This window comes from Carcharhinus amblyrhynchos, chromosome 31 (genome assembly GCF_965287045.1).
Source record: "Carcharhinus amblyrhynchos chromosome 31, sCarAmb.v2.hapA, whole genome shotgun sequence".
NCBI lineage: Eukaryota > Metazoa > Chordata > Chondrichthyes > Carcharhiniformes > Carcharhinidae > Carcharhinus > Carcharhinus amblyrhynchos.
This window is the reverse complement of record NC_137354.1, coordinates 6,065,362-6,091,894: the sequence shown is the minus strand read 5'-3', so window position 1 is coordinate 6,091,894 and position 26,533 is coordinate 6,065,362. Positions and strand designations below refer to the sequence as shown.

General features: G+C 45.6%; 2 protein-coding genes across 6 annotated transcripts in view; one reads left to right on the top strand and one right to left on the bottom strand.

Moving 5' to 3' along the window:
* Window positions 1-26,533, bottom strand: part of cdh23 (cadherin-related 23) — a 767,458-nt gene that overhangs the window by 24,203 nt on the left and 716,722 nt on the right. The window contains exons 53-58 of the mRNA XM_080215942.1: window positions 25,847-26,058; window positions 24,338-24,529; window positions 21,213-21,326; window positions 8,098-8,224; window positions 4,741-4,992; window positions 718-879 (exon numbers count right to left, since the gene is read on the bottom strand). Coding sequence (XP_080072068.1) covers window positions 718-879; window positions 4,741-4,992; window positions 8,098-8,224; window positions 21,213-21,326; window positions 24,338-24,529; window positions 25,847-26,058 — 1,059 coding nt within the window. The remainder of the gene's footprint in view (window positions 1-717; window positions 880-4,740; window positions 4,993-8,097; window positions 8,225-21,212; window positions 21,327-24,337; window positions 24,530-25,846; window positions 26,059-26,533) is intronic.
* The window catches only part of LOC145360597 (mitochondrial adenyl nucleotide antiporter SLC25A24-B-like), an 82,741-nt gene that overhangs the window by 53,807 nt on the left and 2,401 nt on the right, over window positions 1-26,533 (top strand). The window lies entirely within an intron of this gene.

The following is a 26,533-nucleotide window of genomic DNA, read 5'->3' as shown; positions in this document are numbered from 1 at the left end:
AGTTCATAGAATCATACAGTGCAGAAGGAGGCCATTTGGCCCATCAAGTGTGCACTGACCACAATCCCACCCAGCCCCTATCTCCATAGTGCCATGTACTTACCTTGCTAATACCCCCGACACTAAGTGGCAATTTAACATGGCCAATCAATCTGACCCGCACATCTTGGGACTGTGGGAGGAAACTAGAGCACCTGGAGAAAACTCACACAGACGCCGGGAGAACATGCAGACTCCGCACAGATAGTGACCCAAGCCGGGAATCGTATCCAGGTCCCTGGAGCAATGAGGCAGCAACAGTAACTGCTGTGCCATTGTGCCGCTCATAAATCTATGAGTTGACTCTGAACCCAGGAGAAAAGTGACGAAGAAAGTGGGATTGGGAGAAAGCCTGATTTAATGCTCAATTTGATCTTAATTTCTGCAAATCTCTCCCTATAGCTTCAAGGAGTTTATAATATTAGCTTGAACTGGTTTTATATACTTTGATGTGGGTATGCCGGCGTTGGACTGGTGTAAACACAGTAAAAAGTCTGACAACACCAGGTTTTAGTCCAACCTATTTATTTGATAATATATTATCAAATAAATAGGTTGGACTAAAACCTGGTGTTGTCAGACTTTTTACTGTGTTTATATACTTTAACATGGAATATCAGTAGAATGGGAAAATAGGAATACTAGTCTGAACTATGTTTCTCTTTCTGGGGTTCCTACCGATTATGAAGACATTGCCAACATCTTCAGATTCGTTGAACTGCAGCTGAATGTAGCGGATATTAATAATCTGATAGAAGACCAGGCTGTTGTTTCCGATATCACCATCGTATGCCTCCACTCTGATCAGCTCAGAGCCCACTTTAGCATCAGTAGCAACACCTACAGGCAGCAAGGAATGATCATTATCAGTGGAATATTTGGACTGTGGGAGGAAATCAGAGCACAGGGAGGATACCTGCACAGACAGGGGGAGAACGTGCAAACTCCACACATTCACCCGAGGCTGGAATCGAACCTGGTGCTGTGAAGCAGCAGTGCTAACCACTGTGCCACCGTGTCACCCCGTAGACCCAAACAAGCTCGCTGCAGCAAAAGAAGTGAAGCTTAACCTTTCAAAATAGCGGCCTGGATGCGAATACAAATGTCAGCAGGACGACTGCCTTGTTTAGATGAGCCTTGTTTAGATGAGAGTTATTCAATAGCGTGGGCTCTTTACTCGTGTGGCTAATTGGGAATGCAGAAATGGCTGATTGCAATTCTGCTTAGTGAGTGACTACTCGATATTGTCATTGGCTGTGTGGCGTCAGTACCTATATTCTCATGTGAACTGAAACTTTCCTATGCAGTTGTGGGTAAAATGCGGAGATGTAAAGACAGTGTGTGGGGGTTTGCACTTCCTTCATTACGAATTGGAACTGCTGGTTAGGCACAAACACACACGTGATGTGTATTTACCTGTGCCATGTGAGAAAGTGGTGAATGTTTCCTTTACTGAAATGAATGCGGGTAAATGTTTCAGAATGTGCCGAGTCGGCTGTTTCCACTGAACTGCAATGTTTCAGATTGAGTTTGAACCAAAATATGAATGGATGAATCAGAATATTTTTCCTGGCAGACATACAACACTATCAATAGATTTTATCAAACAGATTATTGTTTGATTGCAGTGCTTTTTAAAGCATCATGGGGGTATCTAAATGGCTATGACACCAGGCAGTTATAGTCTTAATAGATGACTTTCCTTACCGCAATGAATGCTGGGAAGGCCAATGCTCCATTCTTTTCACTTCTCTGATTTGTTCCTAACTTCCTACCAAACTAAGCCTGACAAGCGGCCGAATTTACCACGACCAACAGAAAGTGGGAGCTCTGATAGGCCTCTTTCAATGGACTTTCTCCACACACCATAGTCGCACTTCCAGTTTAACCGTGAACGAAAGGTTACTAATGTTCCCTCTCGAATTTGAGATTAGTTTGGCTGCTGACATGAACGTTTAATAAAGGGATTAGTGAAAACAGACAGTAGGAAAACAGAATCTCTAGAATGTTTACACACAGCCCACAGGCCATTCAAGCTAGCTGGTCAATGACAATTTTTTACAGAAGCCTCCCCCCTCCCCCCACTGTACTTCATCTCACCCTATCAGAATATCCTTCTATTCCTTTCTCTTTCACATGTTTATCCAGCTTCCCATACATGCATCTATACCGTTTGTCTAAACAACACAGTGCAGTATCAAGTTTTAAATTCTCACCATTCTCAGGATGAATAAGTTTCTCCTGAATTCCATACTGAAATTATTACATTATGCTTATGGCCTCCAATTTTAAACCACCAACCACCAACACGTGAAAACATCCTTCCCATATCTACCACAGAACACTTTAAGATAATGAAAGTGCTATCAGATCAGCTGTCCGAGTTACCATAAAACCACAGAATCCCTACAGTCTATCGGGTCTGCACTAACTTTCCAAAAGAGCATCTTGCCCAGGCCATCTCACCTTATCCTTGTAACCCTGTGCATTTAGCATGGCTTATCCACCGAACCTTCACATCTTCAACACTCAGGGGCAATTTAGCACGACCAATCCACCTAGCCTGCACACCTGTGGACTGTGGGAGGAAACTGGAGTACCCGGAGGAAACCCACGCAGACACAGGGAGAACGTGCAGACTCCACACAATCCTCCAGGATAGAGGATTGGCTGTCTAATAGGAAGCAAAGAATTGGTATCAATGGCTGCTATTCTGGTTGGCAGTTGGTGACTAGTGGAGTGCCGCAGGGATCGGTGCTGAGGCCTCAATTATTTACCATTTATATAGATGATCTGGAGGGGGGGCTGAGTGTAGGGTGACGAAATTTGCTGATGACACGAAGGTGAGTGGAAAAGCAAATTGCGTGGAGGGTGTGGAAAGTCTGCAGAGAGATCTGGATAGGCCGAGCGAGTGGGCGAGGACCTGGCAGATGGAGTATAATGTTAGCAAGTGTGAGGTTATCCACTTTGGCAGAAATAATAGGAGGAGGGATTATTATTTAAAAGGTGAAAAGCTGCAGCATGCTACGGTGCAGAGGGACCTGGGGGTCCTTGTGCATGAGTCACAAAAACCCAGCCTGCAGGTGCAGCAGGTGATCAGGAAGGCGAATGGGATGCTGGCCTTTATAGCGAGGGGGATAGAATATAAAAGCAGGGAGGTCTTGCTGCAACTGTACAGGGCACTGGTGAGGCCGCAGCTGGAGTACTGTGTGCAGTTTTGGTTGCCACACTTGCGGAAGGATATATTGGTCTTGGGGGGAGTGCAGAGGAGGTTCACTAGGCTGATAAAAGAAAGAACAAAGAACAAAATCAGCCCGGGAAACAGGCCCTTTGGCCCAACGAGCCTGCGCTGCCATCTCAACACCACCAGTCCCCCTCTCCACCCACAACCCCTGTCTAATGTTTTATGGCCATCCAGATTGAGGGAATCTGATTTAGGGACAATTTATTCCTGCCAATCAGCCTAACAGCACATCTTTGGGGTGTGGGAGGAAACCGGAGCACCCGGAGAAAACCCACGCAAGCACAGGGAGAATGCGCAAACTCCCACAGACACTGGCCCAAATCCATGTGTCTGCACAGCAATCAGCGATAGTCTGTCGTCTTGCCCAGTATCTTGTCCAGTTTAGGCACACACTAACGACATGAAGCACTAGGCCAATCTCGAACAACCAAGAGCAGCCCCAGTACGACCCATCGCATGTTACCGGAGATGAGGGGGTTGGACTATGAAGAGAGACTAAATAGACTAGGTCTGTACTCGTTGGAGTTTAGAAGGCTGAGGGGGGATCTTATAGAGACGTATAAGTTAATGAAGGGGATAGATAGGGTAGAGGTTGAGAGATTCTTCCTGCTTAGAAAGGATAGCAGGACTAGAGGGCACAGCCTCAAGATAAGGGTGGGGGGCAGTTTAGATCAGAGTTGAGGAGGAACTTCTTCACTCAAAGGGTGGTAAATCTCTGGAATTCTCTGCCCGTTGAAGTGGTGGAGGCTACCTCGCTAAATATATTTAAGACACGGGTAGATAGGTTTTTGACAGACAAGGGAATTAAGGGTTATGGGGAGAAAGTGGGAAAGTGGAACTGATCCACTTCAGATCAGCCATGATCTTACTGAATGGCGGGGCAGGCTCGAAGGCCTACTCCTGCTCCTATTTCTTATGTTCACACAGACAGTGACCCAGGCTGGTAATTGAACCTGGGTGCCTGGCACTGTGAGGCAGCAATGCTAACCACTGTGCCACTACCAGTCTTTTGTGGGTGACAAGCCACTGTGCTAACCACTGTGCCACCCTTCTTTACTAGAGGCAGAAAGCCCCAAACTGTTCAGTCTTTCCCCTCAGTTCTGGTATCACCCTTGCAAATCTATTTAGCCCTTCCCTGGTGCCTCTGCCCAGTTTTCTAAAAATATGGAAAGCAGAACAGTGCACAATTCTCCAAGTTTGGTCTAAGCAAAGACCGATACAACTTTATTGTGACCTTTGTGCTCTTGAATTCTATTCTTGTCAAAATGTCAGTGTTTGGGATGTTTTGTTCTGAAGGCCTTATTAACCTGTGTTGCTAATTTGAGTGGTTTGTGCTGCACAATTCCTTCGTTTCTCCACCTCAATCAGGCACTTCTGATTGATGCAGCATGCTGCCTTATTCTTCCCACCAAAAATGTGCCATCTCACGGGTGTCTGTCTGGAAATTGCCAACGTACCAGCAGTGTACTCGGACTTGATGAACCTGGGTGGCTGGTCATCAATATCTTCCAGGAAGATGCGGACCTCCTGCAGGGTGAGGTCAGTGCTGGGGTCAAAGCGCCGGCTGTGCCCCTGAGGAGGCCTCCAGTTCGGGTTACTGGAGGCTTTGACAATGATGCTGTAGAATGGGTTGGTCTCTCGGTCCAGATCATTCATCACCTTAAGCAACCCATCCCGGTTCAGCTGGAAGTTCTTCTCTGGATCTCCAGCTACAGTGAGTAACAGAGTTTAATGAGTGATTTAATCTTGTGCAGTCACATGACAATTATATTAAATGATTAAACAGTATTGATGTAAATTATTGCAATAATTCTTTGTTTTAAAAGCCACTGGTTAGAATTATTCGAGCTGTTTATAATAAGTAGACTGTTCTGTACCTGATCACTGAACTGTATTTTTAATCTGAGGTTATCAAAGCTTATGATCTATTGCACAAAAGAAATTGCCTCACAGCTTCAGGGACCCGGGTTCAATTCCGGCCTCGGGTCACTGTCTGTGTGGAGTCTGCACATTCTCCCCATGTCTGCGTGGGTTTCCACTGGGTGCTCCGGTTTCCTTCCATAGTCCAAAGATGTGCAGCTTAAGTTGACTGGCCATGTTAAATTGCCACTTGACGTCAGAGGGATTAGGAGGGCAAATATGTGGGGTTACGGGAATGGGATCTGGGTGGGATTGTTGTCGGTGCAGATTCGATGGGCTGAAAGGCCTCCTTCTGCACTGCAGATTCTATGATTTCGCTGCATTATTATAGCTTAAAAATATCTATTTAGCTCTTCGTAATTCCACCTCTGGGGAACCATGGCCAACTCTGGTGAAATGCTTTCCCAGAGGTTTCATCACATGATCTCCTTGGTCCCACCCCCATGCTCTTGCCATTGGTTGCCCAACATGTTAACCTTTGTGATGCCCTGTCTGCCAAACCAATTGAAACGTTAACCCATTTGTCAGTCAACAACCTTTCATTCATGAACTAGAGTTCAAAGAATGTTTGCCATTATCAAGTGCGATTTTACACCCAGGATGTTCAGAGCGGTGTTGATATAATTCCTGCAGATGCCAGGGCTGCCTGAGAGTGTTGGTCATCCTATTCTACGTCCAGAGCTCCAATCCACCTGAGAGTTGTTTTTTGATGTGGGATGTGTGCATTGCTGGCAGGGGCCAGCCTTTCTCACCCCTAATTGCCCTCGAGGTGGTGATGGAGAGCTGCCTTCTTGAACTGCTGCAGTCCATATGATATAGGTACATCCACAGCACTGTTAGGGTGTACCTATCCAGTAGCAGTGAAGGAACGGCCGATATATTTCCAAGTCAGCTTAGTGAGCAACTTGTAGATGGTGGCATTGCCATGTATCTGCTGTTGTTATACTTCTAGATGGCAGAGTTTGCAGGTTTCGAAGGAACCTTGGTGAGTTACTGCAGTGCATATTTTACACACTGCTGCCACTGTGTGTCGATGGCAGAGGAACTGAACGTTTAAAATCGAATTAAAGGAATAGAATTTATCTGTGCTCATTGGCAACAAAGGTAATGCGTAAACCAGCCTCCCATCCACTGACTCTGTCTACACTTCCCACTGCCTTGGAAAAGCAGCCAGTATAATTAATGACCCTGGCCATACTCTCTTCTACCTTCTTCCATCGGGAAAAAGATACAAAAGTCTGAGGTCATATACCAACTGACTCAAGAACAGCTTCTTCTCTGCTGCTGTCAGACTTTTGAATGGACCTATCTTGCACTAAGTTGATCTTTCTCTACATCCTAGCTATGACTGTAATACTGCATTCTGCATCTTCTTTCCTCTGCTATGAACGGTATGTTTTGTCTATATATCGTGCAGGAAACAATTCTTTTCACTGTATGCTAATACGTGCGACAATAATAAATCAAAGCAAAAACATAATTTGGGAAGTCTCAATGTGATTCCTAGATGCCTTGGGTCCACTGTAGGCACTGTCTATGATTGGGCGTGCATGCTGGCATGGAATGAGAACAGCACAGTAAGTGGTGCTCACCAGGGATTTTAGAATGGAGTACAGGATTGAGGGTTATGGATGCAAGTGGGGCAAACTGTCGTTTGACTTAATATATCAACAACTTTAATTTTTATAGCATCTTTAAGGTGAGTTGTATTCCAGCAGTTCAAGGAGAGGTGTTGGAAACAGATACTGGGTCGTGGAGAGAGAGATCAGGAGGTGCAATGGATAGGTTGGCTGAAGGAACGCGTTTTAATTACAGATCATGGAATCATGGAACTCTACAGTGCAGAAAGAGGCCCTTCGGCCCATCGAGTCCGCACCGAACACAATCCCACCCAGGCCCTACCCCCATATCCCCATGTATTATACCCACTAATCCCTCTATCCTACACATTCCTGGACACTAAGGGGCAATTTCTTAGCATGGCCAATCAACCTAACCCGCACATCTTTGGACTGTGGGAGGAAACCGGAGCACCCGGAGGAAACCCACGCAGACATGAAGAGAACATGCAAACTCCACACAGAACCCAGGACCCTGGAGCTGTGAAGCAGCAGTGCTAACCACTGTGCTACTGTGCCGCCCAGACTGAAGTCTGAAGTCTCTACTAGCAAAGGAGGAGGGGGTTGAAGAGGAGGTAGCACTTAACACTGGTTATAGGGCTGGAGGAACTCATCGGTGTGCAAAGTTGTGGATGATTTGAATGATGAGGATATGGAATTTTTATGAGGATATTTCAGGAGTCAGAGAAAGTCAACAAGGGCAGGTGACAGTCAGGGATGAAGGGGACACCAATGGGACAGCTTCCAAGATGGCATTGTTTTGGGGGGGGGGGGGGGCAGGAAACTGGGTAGAGTACCGGGTACCAGATTCACAGAATTCTACAGTGCAGAAGGAGGCCATTCAGTCTGCACTGACCACAATCCCACCTAAGCCCTATCCCCGTAACCCCATGCTCTTACCCCAGCTGGTCCCCCTTGACACTAAGGTGCAATTTAACATTGCCAATCCACATAACCTGCACACCTTTGGACCGTGGGAGGAAACTGGAGCACCTGGAGGAAACCCACACAGACACGGCGAGAATGTGCAGATTCTGCACAGACAGCGACCCAAACCGGGAATCGAACCCAGGTCCCTGGAGCTGTGAGGCAGCAGTGCTAACTAACTACTGTGCCACCGTGCCGCTCACAAATCAGTGCAATCTGGAACTGCCAAGTGTATAATCATTTCAGTGTCAGAGCAGGGAGGCAGCAGGAATGGTTACTCTTGTTGTTGGATAAGATGCAGGCTTTAGGCAATTAATGAGGGTGAAACTCTATTGACTGGGAACCAACCTGCTATGAAGTAATAGACCACAGCATTGGATCCTTCATCAGCATCGATGGCTCCCGTTACATTCCCCACGACGGTAGCTGGATCAGAATGTTCGGCAACAAACAATAGCTGGTACTGCAAACTCCTCTAATAAAACACAGGGTGCAACACTGGGTTAGTAATGTACCACACACAGAGAGATAGAGAGAGAGAGGGAGAACATTAAACATTCAGGCATTTGTTCAATCTCAACAACATTACCAAACTTCCAGTCAGCCATTGTTCTCTTCCCTGTGAGAAATGTTTTACAATCCAGGGGTTTTATGCAACATGCACTTTTCCCTGTGTAACTTTATAAAGCATGCAAAGCATTTCCGGCTTTTTCTGGGATTTGATGAGGGAGTTAGCATCATAGAATCCCTATGGTGCAGAAGGACGCCATTCGGCCCATTGACCACAATCCCAAATAGGCCCTATTCTCATAAACCCACATATTTATCCTGCTAATTCCCCTGACACTAAGGCCCGATTTTACCAACAATTTGTGCCTGTTTTTAGACCTTTAACACGATCTGCACCCGAATCCGAGCGGCCCGATGATTTAAATGCATTAGCATGCATTTAAATCAATTTAATGAACCACGAGTCCAATTTTTTACGTTCTTCTGGTCCGTTCCGGATCTGTGCTGTAAGCGATCTGCAAAGTAAAAATCTGAAGCAGATTTCTATTCTGCAGGGGAACCTCCGAAGCTCTCTCTGCCCTTGTGAAATCAGTCTGCGGCCACCATCCTTCTCGACGCGCCCCGATATCTAGCCCATGCCCCCCAACGTTGGCAATCCCTCCCCCCTGAAGGCAGATTCCCCCCCACCCGCCCCAGTAAAGCACCCCCCCGATCAGACCCCTCTGGGTGGCAAGCCCCCCTTGGCAGGCCACACCCCTCAACCTGCCTCGATCGCTGTTCTCCCTTTACCATCCTTCTCAACCATCTTTGAGAACCTGGAGCACCTTCCTGACCACAGACTTGGAGCCACGGCTGAAGTGACCAGGCTTCACAGCATTCCACTGGTGTCCGCCGGAGTGGGGGGGCGGGGGTGCGGGCTCAGATGGATCACAGGTTGCGGGGGGGAGGAGGATGGATCACAGGTTGGGGGGGGAGGAGGATGGATCTCTGGTTGGGGAGGAAGTGGGGGGGGGGAGGAAGGATCTCTGGTTGTGGGGGAGGATGGATTTCTGGTTGGGAAAGAGGAGGGGGGCAGGATGTATCTCTGGTTGGGGGAGGAGGATGGATCTCTGATTGGGGGCAGAGAGGGGAAGGATGGATGTCTGGTTGGGGAAGAGGTGGGGGGGAGGATGGATCTCTGGTTGGGGGGGGGAGGAGGGGGAAGGATGGATCTCGGAGGAGGGGGGAGGCTGTATCTCTGGTTGGAGGAGAGGCGGGGGAGGATGTATCTCTGGTTGGGGGGGTGGTGGTGGTGGTGGGAAGGATGTAAACCATTCCAGGCACATAAAGCATTTAATGTTTTGATTCCTATCCTTTAACAGTAAAAAGCATCACTTTTCAAAATATTGTTAAACTTTAGAAAGTTAATAAATTAACTTTCTTGCATAAACTACCATTACATTCATTTGATCTAAAATATTAAACTTCTGACACAGTTTAAGCATATCTTAAATGTTCCTGGGACTAGAAATTTCTTCTAAACAACTGTTGCTTCAGAATATATGCTACAAGTTTGTTATACGTTTATTTTACAATATGCTGATGGGGAGACACCTTTGTGACAATAGGAATGAACAGGCACTCAAAATGATATGAATGTACTTCGTTCTGTGCGGTTGAAGATTCTCAGAAATGCAAAAGTTTATTTTTCACTTCAGCCCTGCAAATAGACACAATCAGCCCAAAATAACCCAAGCAGCTCACACTTATTACTGAGACAGAAGACAGTTGAAGTAGATCCAAGTGTAATCTTTCAACAAAAGCTTTGAGTTTAAAAGCGTTATCAGATTGTTAGAACAATATTTTCTCTAACAAGAGCAGCTATAATTATTGCCAACTCTTTCAATGTGTCAGAAACCCGCTCTCTCTGCTTTTCTTTCTTTCCCGCCCAAGTGCGCTGCTTCAGATTTTTTCTCTAACTGTGCATGTGCAGTTCAGAGCTCCGATCGTTCCAGCAGCGCTAAGCCCTGCCCACTGCGCGAATTGGACCGGAGCTGGCAAAAAGTGTGTGGGCACGCTGCTAAGAGGGGCTCGGACCTGTATTATGGCCAGATCCGGCCCTGAGACTCCAAGTGGTAAAATCAGGCCCTAAGGGTCAATTTAGTGTGGCCGATCAACCTAACGTGCTCACCTTTGCACTGGAGGGAGGAAACCGGAGCATCTGGAGGAAACCCACGCAGACACGGGGAGGGTGTGCAAACTCTGCCCAGACAGTGACCTGAGGCCAGAACTGAACCCAGATCCCTGGTGCTGTGAGGCAGCAGCGCCAACCACTGCGCCACCGTGCTGCCCATCTATTGAAAATAAACCTTTTCAGCACAGGAAGTTCAGCTTGATGCACCGATGCAAGGTGTTGCGGGTGGGATAAAACTTGCCTTCTGACATTCACCATGTGAAATACTTCTCAGAGGTCTTTCAGGAACATCAAGGAACTGGAGCAAAAATAGTTTCATAAGAACATAAGAACATAAGAAATAGGGGCAGGAGTAGGCCATCTAGCCCTTCGAGCCTGCCCCGCCATTCAATAAGATCATGGCTGATCTGTCGTGGCTCAGTTCCACTTTCCCGCCCTCTCCCCATAACCCTTAATCCCCTCTTTTATCAAGAACCCATCAACCCGCTTCTTAAAAATATTTAGCGAGGCAGCCTCCATCACTTCAACGGGCAGAGAATTCCAGAGATTCACCACCCTTTGAGTGAAGAAGTTCCTCCTCAACTCCGTTCTAAACCGCCTCCCCTTTATCTTGAGGCTGTGCCCCCTAGTCCTACTGTCTTTTTTGAGCGGGAAGAGTCTCTCCACCTCTATCCTATCCATCCCATTCATCATCTTATACGTCTCAATGAGATCTCCCCTCATTCTTCTAAACTCTAACGAGTACAAGCCTAGTTTATTCAGCCTCTCCTCATAGCTCAACCCCCTCAACTCCGGTATCAGCCTAGTAAACCTCCTCTGCACTCCCTCCAGGGCCAAAATATCCTTGCGCAGGTGCGGCGCCCAAAACTGCACACAGTACTCCAGCTGCGGCCTCACCAATGCCCTATACAGCTGCAGCAAGACCTCCCTACTTTTATATTCAATCCCCCTCGCTATGAAGGCCAGCATCCCATTCGCCTTCCTGACCACCTGCTGCACCTGCAAGCTGGGTTTTTGCGACTCATGCACAAGGACCCCGAGGTCCCTCTGCACCGTCGCCTGCTGCAGTTTTTCGCCACGTAAGTAATAGTCCTTCCTACCATTCTTCCTACCAAAGTGGACCACCTCACACTTGCCAACATTAAATTCCATTTGCCATTTCCTGGCCCATTCGCCCAGCCTATCTAGATCCTTCTGCAGACTCTCCACACCCTCCGCACAATTTGCCTTTCCCCCAATCTTGGTGTCATCAGCAAATTTCGACACCCTGCACTCGGTTCCCTCCTCCAGATCATCTATATAAATGGTAAATAGCTGAGGCCCCAGCACCGACCCCTGGGGCACCCCACTAGTCACCAACCGCCAATCCGAATAGCACCCATTGACCCCCACTCTCTGCCTCCTATTTGACAACCAATCCTCTATCCACGCTAACACCCTACCCCCAACTCCATGTCCCCTGACCTTCTGCAATAACCTCTTGTGAGGTACCTTGTCAAACGCCTTCTGAAAATCCAGAAAGACCACATCCACCGGCTCTCCTCTATCCACTGCCCTAGACACATCCTCATAGAACTCCAGTAAATTTGTCAGACACGACTTCCCTTTAATGAAACCGTGTTGCGTCTGCCCTATCAAGCAATTCCCTTCAAGATGCCTCGCAATTTCCTCCTTAATGACGGATTCCAACATTTTACCTACCACAGACGTTAAACTAACCGGCCTATAATTCCCCGCCTTTTGCCTGGCACCCTTCTTAAACAACGGCGTAACATTAGCCGTTTTCCAATCTTCCGGCACTTCCCCGGAATCCAGCGACGTCTGGAAAATAACCACCAAGGCATCCACTATAACCTCCGCCATTTCTTTCAGAACCCTCGGATGCATTCCATCCGGTCCTGGGGACTTGTCCACAATCAGCCCCTCCAGTCTGTCGAGCACCACCTCTCTAGTAACAGTAATGTCATTAAGACCCTCCAGTCCTACCACCTTTCCATCGCTAACACCCGGCAAATTATTCACGTCCTCCTCCGTGAAGACAGAAACAAAAAAGTTATTCAATACCTTAGCCATATCCCCATCCCCTACCACTAGCTCCCCTTTCTCATCCTCTAAAGGACCAACGTTCACCCTAGCCAGCCTCTTCCTTTTTATATATTTATAAAAACTCTTGCTATCCTTTTTTATATTAAGCGCTAGCCCAGCTTCATAGCTTCTCCTACCCTCCTTTATCAACTTCTTTGTCAATCTTTGTTGACATTTAAACCTTTCCCAATCCTCTTCTCGCCCACTGCTCTTAGCTACTCTAAATTCCTCCGCTTTTAATTTAACACTTTCCTTCACCTCCTTCGTTATCCACGGCTTATTACCTCTCCTCCTACTGTCCTTTTTGACCATCGGAATAAATTTCTGCTGAGCACCAAGAAAGATCTCCTTAAAGATCCTCCACTGCTCCTCAGCAGACCTACCTTCCAACGCGCTCCCCCAGTCCACATTCGCCAATTCTTCTCTCATCCTACCATACTCCCCTCTATTCAAACAAAGGACGCGTGTCCGGGAAACCACTTTCTCCTCCTCCATCTGCAACAGAAACTCCACCATGCAATGATCACTCTCTCCAAGAGGATCCTTCACCGCAAGGTCCCTAATTCTACCCGCCTCATTACATAGCACCAGATCCAAGATAGCTCGCTCCCTCGTCGGCTCCAACACACACTGTTCAAGGAAATTATCCCGGCAGCATTCCAAGAACTCCTCCTCGAGCCCACCTCGTCCAACATGGGTCGACCAATCAATATGCAGATTGAAATCTCCCATAACTACTGCCGTCCCATTCCTGCACGCCGCACTTATTTGCGCGTTAACAGCCCGCCCCACCTCCAGATCATTATTCGGGGGCCTATAGACGACACCCACCAGCGTCTTCCTCCCTTTGCTGTTCCTAATCTCCACCCACAACGATTCCACTTTCTGCTCTTTGGCTCCGATATCATCCCTTGCTACCACCTTGATACTATCCTTAATCAGCAGAGCTACGCCACCCCCTCTTTCCTCCTGCCTATCCTTCCTAAACACTTGATAGCCCCGTACATTCATCTCCCAGTCCCTGTCACCTTGCAGCCACGTCTCTGTAATGGCCACCAGATCGTATCCATTTGTGTCGATCTGCGCCACCAGCTCATCCACTTTATTCCGAATGCTTCGTGCATTCAGATAAAGCGCTTTCATCCCAGCCTTCACCTGGACCCTATTTGCATTGATAGGTTAGGTGAGTGGGCAGAGATCTGGCAATTGGAGTATAATGTGGGAAAATGTGAAATTACTCGCTTTGACGGGAAAATTTAAAAAAAAAGCATATTATCTAAACGGTCAGAGATTGCAAAGCTCTGAGCTGCAGAGGGGTCTGGGTGTCCGAGTACATGAATTACAAATGATTCATATACAGGTACAGCAAATAATTAGGCAAACTATTAGATGTTATCATTTATTGTGAAGGGAATATAATACAAAAGTAGGTTATGCTTCTGTTATACACGCACTGTTACTTTTAGGCAGGTCTCTGTCTTAGAGGCATTCAGTCATAATCCTGCAGATGGTAGCTTTGCACCATTGGCTTCTCATCTGGAGTATTGTGCACAGTATTGGTCTCCTTATTCAAGGAAAGGAGTAAATGAGTTGGAAGCATTTCAGCGACTTTTTACTAGACTAATACCTGCAACAGGCAGGTTGTTTTATGAGGAAAGGGTAGGTCTATATCTGCTGGAGTTCAGAAGAGTGAGACGCAATTTGATTGAAACATATAAGATCCTGAAGGGTCTTGAGAGGGTGGGTGTGGAGAAAATGTTTCCTCTTGTGGGGGAATCCAGAACTAGGGAGTCACTGTTCACAAGTGAGGGATCATCCATTTAAGGTAGATGCAAGGAGGCATTTTTTTTCTCAGAGGGTTGAGTGTCTCTGAAACTCTCTATGAATATTTTTAAGGTAGCGTGAGATAGATTATTGATAAACAATCAAGGTGAAAGGTTATCGGGGGGGTCGGCGGGAATGCAGGGTTGAGATTACAATCAGATCAGCCATGATCTTATTGAATGGTGCAGCAGACTTGAGGGGCCGAACAGCCTACTCCTAATTCATATGTTTGTATGTAGGCCTTTGAGGCTGCTTCATCATTCAGTAAGGTCACAGCTAATCTTTCCTGTCAAATCCCCAAATACTTTGATTCCTTTGGTATCTGAATATTCATCAATCTTTGTCCCAAAATATATGAAATGACTGAACGTTCGCAGCTCTCTGCGATAATTCCAAAGATTCACAATCCTTTATGTGAAGAGATTTCTCCTAACCTCAGTCCTGGATGGCCTAGCCCTCTACCCTGAGACTATGAGCCCCGGTTTGAGATGCTCCAGCTACGGCACCCCCCCCAGCACCTATTCTGTCAAACCCTCTCACTGCAATCAAATCACCTCTCACGCTAATTAAGTTCAAGGAATATTGGATCATTCTACTTGATAAGCAATAAAATGTTACAAACTATTTTATTGTCCGGGAATGCAGAGCAGATAGGGGGAGAAAAGTATTTGGGGTTAACTGTTAATGTTCCTTGAAGTATGCCTGCAAGGCAGCCAGTTGTGAAAAATATACTAAATGGAAGAGGAATCTTTATGCTAACAGAGAGTAAGCTTGTGGAACAAGGAATTGGTACAGGTGGTGGAACCAAGGAACTTCAATGAGTTTCAAGAGGGAACTCACTAGGTTCTTGTCAGTGAATTTCATGGTGATTAGAAACACACTAAGGGTGTGGGGATAGGTGGGCTAGATGGACCAAAGGGTTTCTTTTGCCCAAGAGAATTACTCTGTAATTCACTGCGCAACGCCTCGACGAATTATCTCCGAGTGTGCTGATTATGTAGGCAGCAAACTCTGCCCAGAGGAAGTGTTTGCGGGTTGATGGGTTTTTGATAAGAGAGGGGATTAAGGGTTATGGGGAGAGGGCGGGAATGTGGAACTGAGCCACGACAGATCAGCCATGATCTTATTGAATGGCGGGGCAGGCTCGAAGGGCTAGATGGCCTACTCCTGCTCCTATTTCTTATGTTCTTATGTTTACAAACAATAGCATCAATGATCCTAGTTGATGGAGTTAGTCGGTTGATGAAAAGAGGAAAGGTTTGCATTTATATAGCGCTTTTCATGACCATTGGTCATGCCCACCTGCTTCACAGCCAATGAAACTGTTTTGAAACACAATCACTGTTGTAATGTAGGAAACACAGCAGCCAATTTGCACACAGCAAGATCTCGCCAATAGCAACACGAAAAAGAGCAGATAATCTGTTTCTGTGATATACATTAGTCAGGTTATTGGGGAGAACTCTCCTGGTCTCTACTTGGGGGTAGTACCATGGGATCTTTCACGTTCACCTGCAGGCAGGTGGAGTCTTGGTTCATCACCTTGACTGAAAGACATCGCACCCCTGACAGTGCAGCACTCTCTCGGGACCGTGCTGGAATGTCGAGATGAACTGACAGCTCCTCTTCCAGTAGTAACATTGGAGCTGTAACATCCACTAGATCAGGCAATTGCTGAGAGTGTCTCAGGCAAGGGGATAGCACGCTGGCACAGTGGTTATCATGGCATCCTCACAGCGCCAGGGATCCGGGTTCGATTCCTGGCTTGGGTCACTGTCTGTGTGGAGTCTGCTTGTTTTCCCAGTGTCTGTGTGGGTTTCGTCTGGGTGCTCCGGTTTCCTCCCACGTCCAAAAGACGTGCCGGTTAGGTGCATTGGCCATGCTAAATTCTCCCTCAGTGTACCCAAATGGGCACTGGAGTATGGCAACTGGGGGATTTTCACAGTAACTTCACTGCAGTGTCAATGGAAGCCTTACTTGTGACACTAATAAATAAACTTAAAACAATCCAGGAATCTGTCAGTACTGCAGGGAGGTATCCCAGGAGAGTACGTGCTGAATTCTTTGACTTGGGGACTTTGAACTCTATGTTCGACAGTCCTCCTGACTGAACCACAACTAAAGAAGGTCAGAAATGTGCTGCCTGGTGTTTACATCCTCAAGATCTGTGCTTTAAATTGGTGACAAATAACTCTGTGTGTGTGTGTGTATGCGGTTGTAGAGCAGAAAGGAAACATCTTATTCAGCAAAGTGGTCTGCGGGCTGACGAGATGCAGCTTTGTTTCTGCCTAACCACACAGTGTCAACAAAGAACTTCCCTTAAAAGGAAGGAGAGGATGAAAGCTGTCAACAGTGAGACGTGAGACATTAAAATCTTTGGGAGGGAGCCCCTCTCCTTTGAGCCAGTTAACCGGCTACTGCTGATTTGTCACACAGAGAATCAGCCACCCATTCAGCAGACGATGCATGAAGTTGCCACACTCCGGCGCCTGTTTGGGTACACTGAGGGAGAATTTAGCATGGCCGCTGCACCTAACCAGCATGACTTTCAGACTGTAGGAGGAAACCGGAGTATCCGGAGGGAACCCATGCACAGTATGTGCAGACTCCACACAGACAGTGGACATATTACTGAGAGGATACATGGTTTTTGTTAAGGGGAGGTTGTGTCTTACGAAGTTGATCGAGTTTTTCGAGGAAGTGACAAAGATGATTGATGAGGGTAGGGCGGTGGGTGTTGTCTACATGGACTGAGATATTAAGGGGTTAACACCGCATGCAACTAAGAAGTTTTGAGTTGATTTCAAAATGACAAGCTTAAGGAATCTGTGATTAACGAATTCACCCTTTAATAGTTCTCTTTCTTTCAACATAACAATATTATGACCTTAGATATGGTTAACCTGCTAGAACAAAGGGTGTTTTGTGATTAGCTATATTGTATCAGATTGCATGTGATCTGAAGGATTGTAAAAGCTAATAAAGGGGGACTGTCCCATTGTTTGGCATGTCTTTTGCTACTTGATTCCCAGCACTGAGTGGAAGTTACATGGCAAAAGTTTGCCAGCTTGCATATTGTTTGTCTTTGTATCAAGGACGGAAGAATCTCACGAAAAATGAACTTAACAGGACTTTGGTAAAAGGCCTTTGATAAGGTCCCTCATAGCAGACTGGTGTAGAGGTGAAGTCGCATGGGATCAGAGGTGAGCTGGCAAGGTGGATACAAAACTGGCTCGGTCAAAGAAGACAGAGGGTAGCAGTGAAAGAGTGCATTTCTGAATGGAGGGCTGTGACAAGTGGTGTTCCTCAGGGATCAATGCTGAGACCTTTGCTGTTTGTAATATATATATATAAATGATTTGGAGGAAAATGTAACTGGTTTGATTAGTAAGTTTGTGGACGACACATAAGTTGGTGGATTTGCAGATAACAATGAGGACCATCAGAGGATACAACAAGATATAGATCAGTTGTAGACTTGAGTGGAGAAATGGCAGATGGAGTTTAAATTGGACAAATATGAGGTGATGCATTTTGGAAGGTCAAATACGGATAGGAAATATACAGTAAAAATGGCAGAATCCTTAAGAGTATTTATAGGCGGAGGGATCTGGGTGCACAGGTACACAGGTCACTGAAAGTGGCAAGGCAGGTGGAGAAGGTAATCAAGAAAGCATATGGCATGCTTGCCTTCATCGGCCAGGGCACTGAATTTAAAAATTGGCAAGTCATGTTGCAGGTTTATAGAACATTAGTTAGGCCACACTAGGAGTATAGTGTTCAATTCTGGTCACCACACTACCAGAAGGATGTGGAGTCTTTGGAGAGGGTACAGAAAAGATTTACTAAGATGTTGCCTGGTATGGAGGGCATTAACTATGAGGAGAGATTGGAGAAACTTGGTTTGTTCTCACTGGAGCGATGGAGGTTGAGGGGCGACCTGATAGGAGTCTACAAGATTATGAGAGACATGGTCAGAGTGGATAGTCAGAAGCATTTTCCCAGGGTGGAAGAGTCAATTAGTAGGCGGTACAAGTTTAAGGTACAAGGGGCAAGGTTTAAAGGAGATGTACGAGGCAGATTTTTTACACAGAGTACTGAGTGCCTGGAATTTGTTGCTGGGAGAGGTAGTGGAAGCAGATATGATAGTGACTTTTAAGGGACCTCTTGACAAATACATGAATAGTTTGGGAATAGAGGGATACGGTCCCCAGAAGGGTAGGGGGTTTTAGTTCAGTTGGGCAGCATGGTCGGTGCAGGCTTGGAGGGTGAAAGGGCCTATTCCTGTGCTGTAATTTTCTTTGTTCTTTGACAGTGACCCAAGCTAGGGATCGAACGTGGATCCCTGGAGCTGTATGAGGCAGCAGTGCTAACCACTGTATCAAAGTGTGTGGGGGGAGGTGGGGAAGATCTGGGATGAGACAGGCACCAACAAAGGAGGCAGAAAATGAGTAAATTGTACCCAAAATTGCACTGAGCTTGAGATGAACTTGCATCCTGCCAAGGATAAGATCTGTCATGAGTGGGTGTAATTGGACAAGGTTCTTCTTTCGCAAACATGTTTGCATTGATATTTCTCTATACAGTTACGAGCTGTAACCTGGTACAGATTGACTAAAACAGCTAGAAATGGGTTTGTCAAAAGAAGGCCTTCTTAATCAGACTCCCATCCCTCAGTAACGTGCTTCTAAATAACTGAGAATGACTCTTCAAACAAACCATACATGGCAATTGGTCAGTTTTCTTGGTGTACACCAGTTTCACGACCAATTCAAAATAAAGTTCTACCCAAAAGCTTTTTAGAAGGCGCTTACTAATGTCTTTGCACCCTAGAGAACCAGTTGAATTTTCAAGGCTTCCTCAAATGGCTTCAGATAGTTGCAATTCGCTCTAGGGATGTGGCAAACTTTGTGGTTAAGCTTATCGGACAGGAAATTCCAAAACATGATTTACACATCACAATTTACACTTGAAATTCTTTGACTTGGATTGATGCCAGATTTTGTCTAAGCTGCACCAGGAAAATGGCGCAAGCTCAGGAGAACCTGGGCCTTGTGTCTCTTGGAGATATTCCACTGCTGGGAATGATTCCACACATTGCTTCCTGTGTACTTAGCTCCCTGTTCCATGATGTGTGCTATTTGGCAGTGCCTGGCGATGGGGCTGTTGGCGATCTGTGTTTGTATTGTTCCTGTACCACCTGTGTCAATTCCCTGGATTGGGAAGCTTTCTGCCTTACTACTTATCTCAGTCGAAAGCTCAATGTTAACTTCCCTGAGCACCTTTGGCTCCCCTGTCCTGGTTTCTGCTCAGTGAACCAGCCTCCACCACACTCTCAGACAGTGCATTCCAGATCCTAACCACTCGTTGTGTGAATCTGTCTCCACCACACTCTCAGACAGTGCATTCCAGATCCTACTCTTGACAGCTGAAATGTGCTGGAGACTTTTAAACTTGGTTCCTATCACATGTGGGACTTCAATCAGAGTGTTTCAAAGTAGCATTAGAAAATCCCTTCCCATTTTCACACGGGTTTACAGGCTTGCCTGATCATTTGAAGTTATATTTTTATGTGACTTACGGTGACTGGGCTTGTTCTCTTTCAGGCACAGGGTGGTTAACAAGATATCAATACAAATGTTCAAAAGAATGCATGGTTTTGATCAGAGAGTATTTAGGGAGAAACTGTTTCTGTTGGTGGTTCAGTCAGGATCAGAGCACCCTGAGACAACAAGCAAAGGTACCAAAATATTTTATTTGTTTGTAGGCAGTGAGTGGTTAGGATCTGGAATGCACTGTCTGAGAATGTGGTGGAGACAGATTCACACAGTGAGTGGTTAGGATCTGGAATGCACTGTCTGAGAGTGTGGTGGAGACAGATTCACACAGCGAGTGGTTAGGATCTGGAATGCACTGAGAGTGTGGTGGAGACAGATTCACACAGTGAGTGGTTAGGATCTGGAATGCACTGTCTGAGAGTGTGGTGGAGACAGATTCACACAGTGAGTGGTTAGGATCTGGAATGCACTGAGAGTGCGGTGGAGACAGATTCACATAGCGAGTGGTTAGGATCTGGAATGTACTGTCTGAGAGTGTGGTGGAAACAGATTCACATAGCGAGTGGTTAGGATCTGGAATGTACTGTCTGAGAGTGTGGTGGAAACAGATTCACATAGCAAGTGGTTAGGATCTGGAATGTACTGTCTGAGAGTGTGGTGGAAACAGATTCACATAGCAAGTGGTTAGGATCTGGAATGCACTGTCTGAGAGTGTGGTGGAAACAGATTCACATAGCAAGTGGTTAGGATCTGGAATGTACTGTCTGAGAGTGTGGTGAAGACAGATTCACACAGTGAGTGGTTAGGATCTGGAATGCACTGTCTGAGAGTGTGGTGGAGACAGATTCATACCGTGAGTGGGGGTTAGGATCTGGACGGTATTGTCTGAGAGTTTGGTGGAGGCAGGTTCAGTGGTGCATTTAAAAAGAAATTGGATAAGCACCTGATGGAAGGGATCTTGCAGGGCTCACAGGAAGAGGTGTGGAATTAGCTAAATTGCTTCTGCAGAGAGCTGGAATAGGCTGAAATGGCCTCTGTTTTGCTACAACAATGATTCTCTGAAAGGGTAAATTCAATTATAGCTTCCTCACATACATGAGATGGAGAAAAAATCTAGCAGGGCTATGGGAAAACTATCGGAGAGTGGGACCAATCAGCAACACTTTCAGAAAACAACAGAGGTGGAATGATCAAGGTGGCCTCCCTTGATGCTGAAAAATTCTTCTGTCCAATATACAACTCCTCATTGTTTTAGAACCTAACTCATAGCCGGTATCTGACTGCACTTTCTCCATGTATTCAAGTGTTCTTACCGGTGGTTTGAGAAAGAGTGGTTCATTGTCATCAATATCATCCAGAGCTACCTGCAGAAGCTGCGTGGTTTCATATGGGACAGGTTGACCAAGGTCGTAAGCCAGGAGAATCAGCTAGAAAGACAACATAAAGAATCCATGAAGAAAAGCTTTTGGTACATTGGCCTTTATAAATCGGAGCATCAAGTCTAAAAGTTGGAGTGTTACGCTAAGGTTGTATAAGGCATCAGTGAGGCCGAATTTAAAGAGTTGTGTACAGTTTTAGTCACCTAGTTACAGGAAGAATGTAAATAAGGTTGAAAGACTGCAGGGAATGTTCACAAGGATGTTGCCGGGACTTGAGAAGCTGAGTTACAGAGAGAGATTGAATAGGTTAGGACTTTATTCCCTGGAGCGTAGAAGAATGAGGGAGATTTGATAGAGGTGTATAAAATTATGATGGGTATAGATAGAGTGAATGCAAGCAGGCTTTTTCCACTGAGGTTAGGGGAGAAAAAAAACCAGAGGGCGTGGGTTAAGGGTGAAAGGAGAAAAGTTTAAAGGGAATATTGGGGGGATTCTTCACGCAGAGAGTGGTGGGAGTGTGGAATGAGCTGCCAGATAAAGTGATAAATGCGAGGTCACTTTTAACATTTAAGAAAAACTTGGACGGATTCGTGGGGGAGAGGAGTGTGGAGGGATATGGTCCAAGTGCGGGTCAGTGGGACTAGGCAAAAAATGGTTCAGCACAGACAAGAAGGGCCAAAAGGCCTGTTTCTGAGCTGTAATTTTCTATGGTTCTAAAAGATGATTGAAATCATTCTACCCGTTCACTGCTATGTGGCAATAATGCTATTTCTGTCCAGAAGTGGAGAAGATTGGTTAATTTCCCGATTACATTATGTCTGAGTGACCAAGATTGATACAATTCCAATAATGTGTATGATGCAACTCTCCTCCTCTCACTGTCTTCTGCAGTAGGAATAACATTGCTTTTATTGGGAGGTTTTGCTGATTTGATTTGATTTATTATTGTCACATGTATTAGTATACAATGAAAAGTATTGTTTCTTGCACACTATACAGACAAAACACACCGTTCGTAGAGAAGGAAACGAGAGAATAATGAATGTGGTGTTACAGTCATAGCTAGGGTGTAGAGAAAGATTAACTTGATGCAAGGTAATTCCATTCAAAAGTCTGACGGCAGCAGGGAAGAAGCTGTTCTTGAGGCGGTTGGTCAGTGACCTCAGACTTTTGTATCATTTTCCTGACGGAAGAAGATGGAAGAGAGAATGTCCGGGGTGCGTGGGTTCCTTAATTATGCTGGCTGCTTGCCGAGGCAGCGGGAAGTGTAGACAGAGTTAATGGATGGGAAGCTGGTTTGTGTGATGGATTGGGCTGCATTCACGACCTTTTGTAGTTTCTTGTGGTCTTGGGAGGAGCAGGAGCCATACCAAGCTGTGATACAACCAGAAAGAATGCTTTCTATGGTCCATCTGTAAAAGTTGTTGAGAGTCATAGCTAACATGCCAAATTTCCTTAGTCTTCTGAGAAGGTAGTTTCAGTCAAGAGTTCTGTTTGCTGTATCTCATAGAGAATCTTTTTAAATAGACTCCTTTTACTGAGTTCTGCCATAATTCCTGTTCTATCGACAGTTCATTTGTCGCCCCAGTGGTGTCAATACTCATTTGGATAATTAAAGCAGAGATAGGAGGGTGCCTCCATCTCCAAACTCATTTTTTTCCCAAGATGGCGCTGGAGCGAGGCAACTCCTTGCAAGCTGTGTCCAGCATACCTTCTAATTTTACCTTCTACTCTCGTTCTATGCTTCTAAAACTTCATTCAAAGTCTTTCAAATGCTCTAACGATGCTTTAATGCAATTTCTTCTTTACTGTAACATTACATTCTGCACCCTCTCCTTTCCTTCTCTATGAACGATATGTTTTGTCTGTACAGTGCGCAAGAAACAATACTTTTCACTGTATGCTAATACATGTGACAATAATAAATCAAATCAAAAATTATTTGCTGCTGATGGTTTTACGCTGTCAGCAACAAAACAGTGTCAAAATAATTACACACCCACACTTGGAAATCGTACTAAATATGTGTCAGTGCTGGCAGCAAAGCCAAGTATAAAGCAAAGCTCACTTGTTCCCAGTATTCAGCATGAACGATGGCCAAAAGCCCAATAGGCCATCTATCCAAGTTTGCTTTGTGACTCTGAAGATAGCAGTTAAATTTACATTCGGATACACTGCAGGAACTCACCAAGGTTCCTAAAACAACATCCACTATCCTGATTTTGGAAATGTATCGCCATTCCCTCACTGTCGCTGGGTATAAAAATCCTGGAACTGCCTTCCTAACAGCACTGTGGGTGTGCCTGCACCACAGCGGATCAAGAAGGTCGCTCACCACCAACTTCTCAAGGGCATTTGGGGAATGGGCAATAAATGCTGGGCCGGTGATGCCCACATCCCATAAATGAACTATGGTTAAGAAAGCCCACCGATGCCTCTAGTTTCTCAGAAGACTAAGGAAATTTGGCACGTCAGCTATGACTCTCAGATGCACCATAGAAAGCATTCTTTCCGGTCGTATCACAGCTTGGTATGGCTCCTGCTCTGCCCAAGACTGCAAGAAACTACAAAAGGTCGTGAATGTAGCCCAATCCGTCACACAAACCAGCCTCCCATCCACTGACTCTGTCTACGCTTCCCGCTGCCTCAGGAAAGCAGCCAACATAATTAAGGACCCCACACACCCTGGGAATTCTCTCTTCCACCTTCTTCCGTCAGGAAAAAGATACAAAAGTCTGAGGTGACGTACCAACCAACTCAAGAACAGCTTCTTCCCTGCTGCTGTCAGACTTTTGAATGGACCTACCTTGCATTAAGTTGATCTTTCTCTACACCCTAGCTATGACTGTCACACTACATAAAGAAAAATTCTGCACTCTCTCCTCTCCTTCTCTATGAACGGTATGCTTTGTCTGTACAGCACTCAGGAAACAATATTTTTCACTGTATGTTAATACACATGACAATAATAAATCAAGCCAACAAAAATTAAATCAAATTCGGAGCTGTAGTGTGTAGAGGATCGGGACTACAGGGTACTCCAAAAACCGAGCACTCACATTATAGACAGCCTGTCTCTCCCTGTCCAGGCGCACTGTGGTATTGATGATTCCACTGATAGGATCGATACTGAAGTACTCCCAGTCTCTGTTAACCGCTGTCTTCAGGAAGCCGTACCTGACTGCTCCGTTCAAACCTTCATCGTTGTCGGTGGCCAGCACCTCATACACATTGAACCCTGCGTCTCTCTCCTGGGAAACAACAAATGATTGAGGCATCACAGTCTCAAGTCACGGTACCGCTCCTGAACTGCAAGATTGCACGCTGGTACAAATCACGCCGGAAAAATTAAAAGGAAATTAAATACAGTTTTTTTTCTGGTGATTAACACGATTGTGCAGTAAGACCATCGGATAAGATATAGGAGCAGAATTAGGCCATTCAGCCCATCGAGTCTGCTCCATCATTCAATCATGGCTGATCAGTAGAAGAGATGTTTATGTTTTAGGATGAATCTATTGGATGCCAATTGCACACCCTTCTAATTCTATCTTTTACTCTTGTTCTATGCTTTTAAAACTTGTGCAAACTCTCTAATGATACTCAATCTCTTATTCCCTGCTGCCATCAGACTTTTGAATAGACCTACCTTGCATTAAGTTGATCTTTCTCAACACCCTAGCTATGACTGTAACACTACATTCTGCACCCTCTCCTTTCCTTCTCTTTGTACGGCATGCTGTATCTATCTACTACTGCAGACAAGATATATGCAATGGTGCTAGTATACACAATGCCAATGAAATTAGGCTCTGGATGGAACAGAACTGATGGACTGAATGGCTCTTTATTGGCTCCAGGCCTGATAAGTTCTCTTGTCTCTTTCTGCTAAACCTATAAACCAATCCATTCCCTGCAACATGAAGTGTGCAAAACTAAAAAAAAGATAGAATTACTGTTCCATTTCTAAAGCTGCCTTTAAAGAGTTTGGAATGCTATTCTTTATTCTTGGCCAATGTTTTGTTGTTTAAGAGAGAGTTGTTTCGGAGAAGGAAAGGTTGAGAAGAGATTTGGTGGAGATATTCAAAATCATAAGGGTTCTGGACAGGGTGGATAGCATAAAGCTACTTGTGAAAGGATGGAGAATACGAGAGACGACAGATTCAAAGGAATGTGGCAATGAGGGGAATTTCACAGTAACTTCATTGCAGTGTTAATGTAAGCCTACTTGTGACTGATAAATAATGTGAAAAGAAGCAAAATTGAAATGAGGAAAAACATTTATCAGAGTGGTTAACATCTGAAACACGCTACCCGAGAATGTGGGGAAGGCAGATTCAATTGAAACTTTTAAGAGGGAATTGAATTATTATCCAAAAGGAAGATTGCACAGGGTTACGTGGAGAAGGTATCTGGTGAATTGCTTGTGCAGGAGGCTGGTGCAAAAAGGAATGGGCCAAAAGGCCTCCTTAGGCGCTGTCACAATTCTGTGATCCTGTGTAACTTTTCCTGTTACCGGTGTGTCTGAGAGTGTCTCCCAATTGCTGGGTTCGTGCCAAGGGTCTTACCTCCATGACGTGTAGTATTGTCCCATTGGGAGGCCTGACAAACACTGGCCGGTTGTCATTGACATCAATCACTTCAATCTTCAGCAAAGCTGACCCCCAGAGCGGGAGCACGCCCTGGTCAGTGGCAACAACAGTCAGGTTAAACCTCTCGTAGGATTCCAGGAGCCGTGTGGTGGTGATCACAGCTGTGTCCTCATCAATCCTAAAAGCATCTGAAAGGAATGGAGATTAGGGTGATTCACAACAGTTCTGGCATTTGTTGGTCCTCCCCGTCCTACACATAAGAACTAGGAGCAGGAGTAGGCCAACTGGCCCCTCGAGCCTGGTCTGTCATTCAATAAGATCATTGCTGATCTTTTTCTGGACTCAGCTCCACTTACCCGCCCGCTCACCACAACCCGTAATTCCTTTGCTATTCAAAAATTTATCTATCTTTGCCTTAAAAGTATTCAATGCGTGCAGTAAAAACAGGATGAGATGAATTTTTTGGACGCAGTGTTTGACTAAGAGGAAGAGAGAACGAGAGCATATGAATGTAGTTATCATAGAATCAACAATACAGAAGGAGGCCATTTGGCCCATCAACCCATGATACAAAAGTGGTCATATTCCTGGACTAGTAATCCAAAGGCCTCAGCTCAGAACCTGGATAATATGAGCTCGTTTCTAGTCATGATAGTGTGTGAC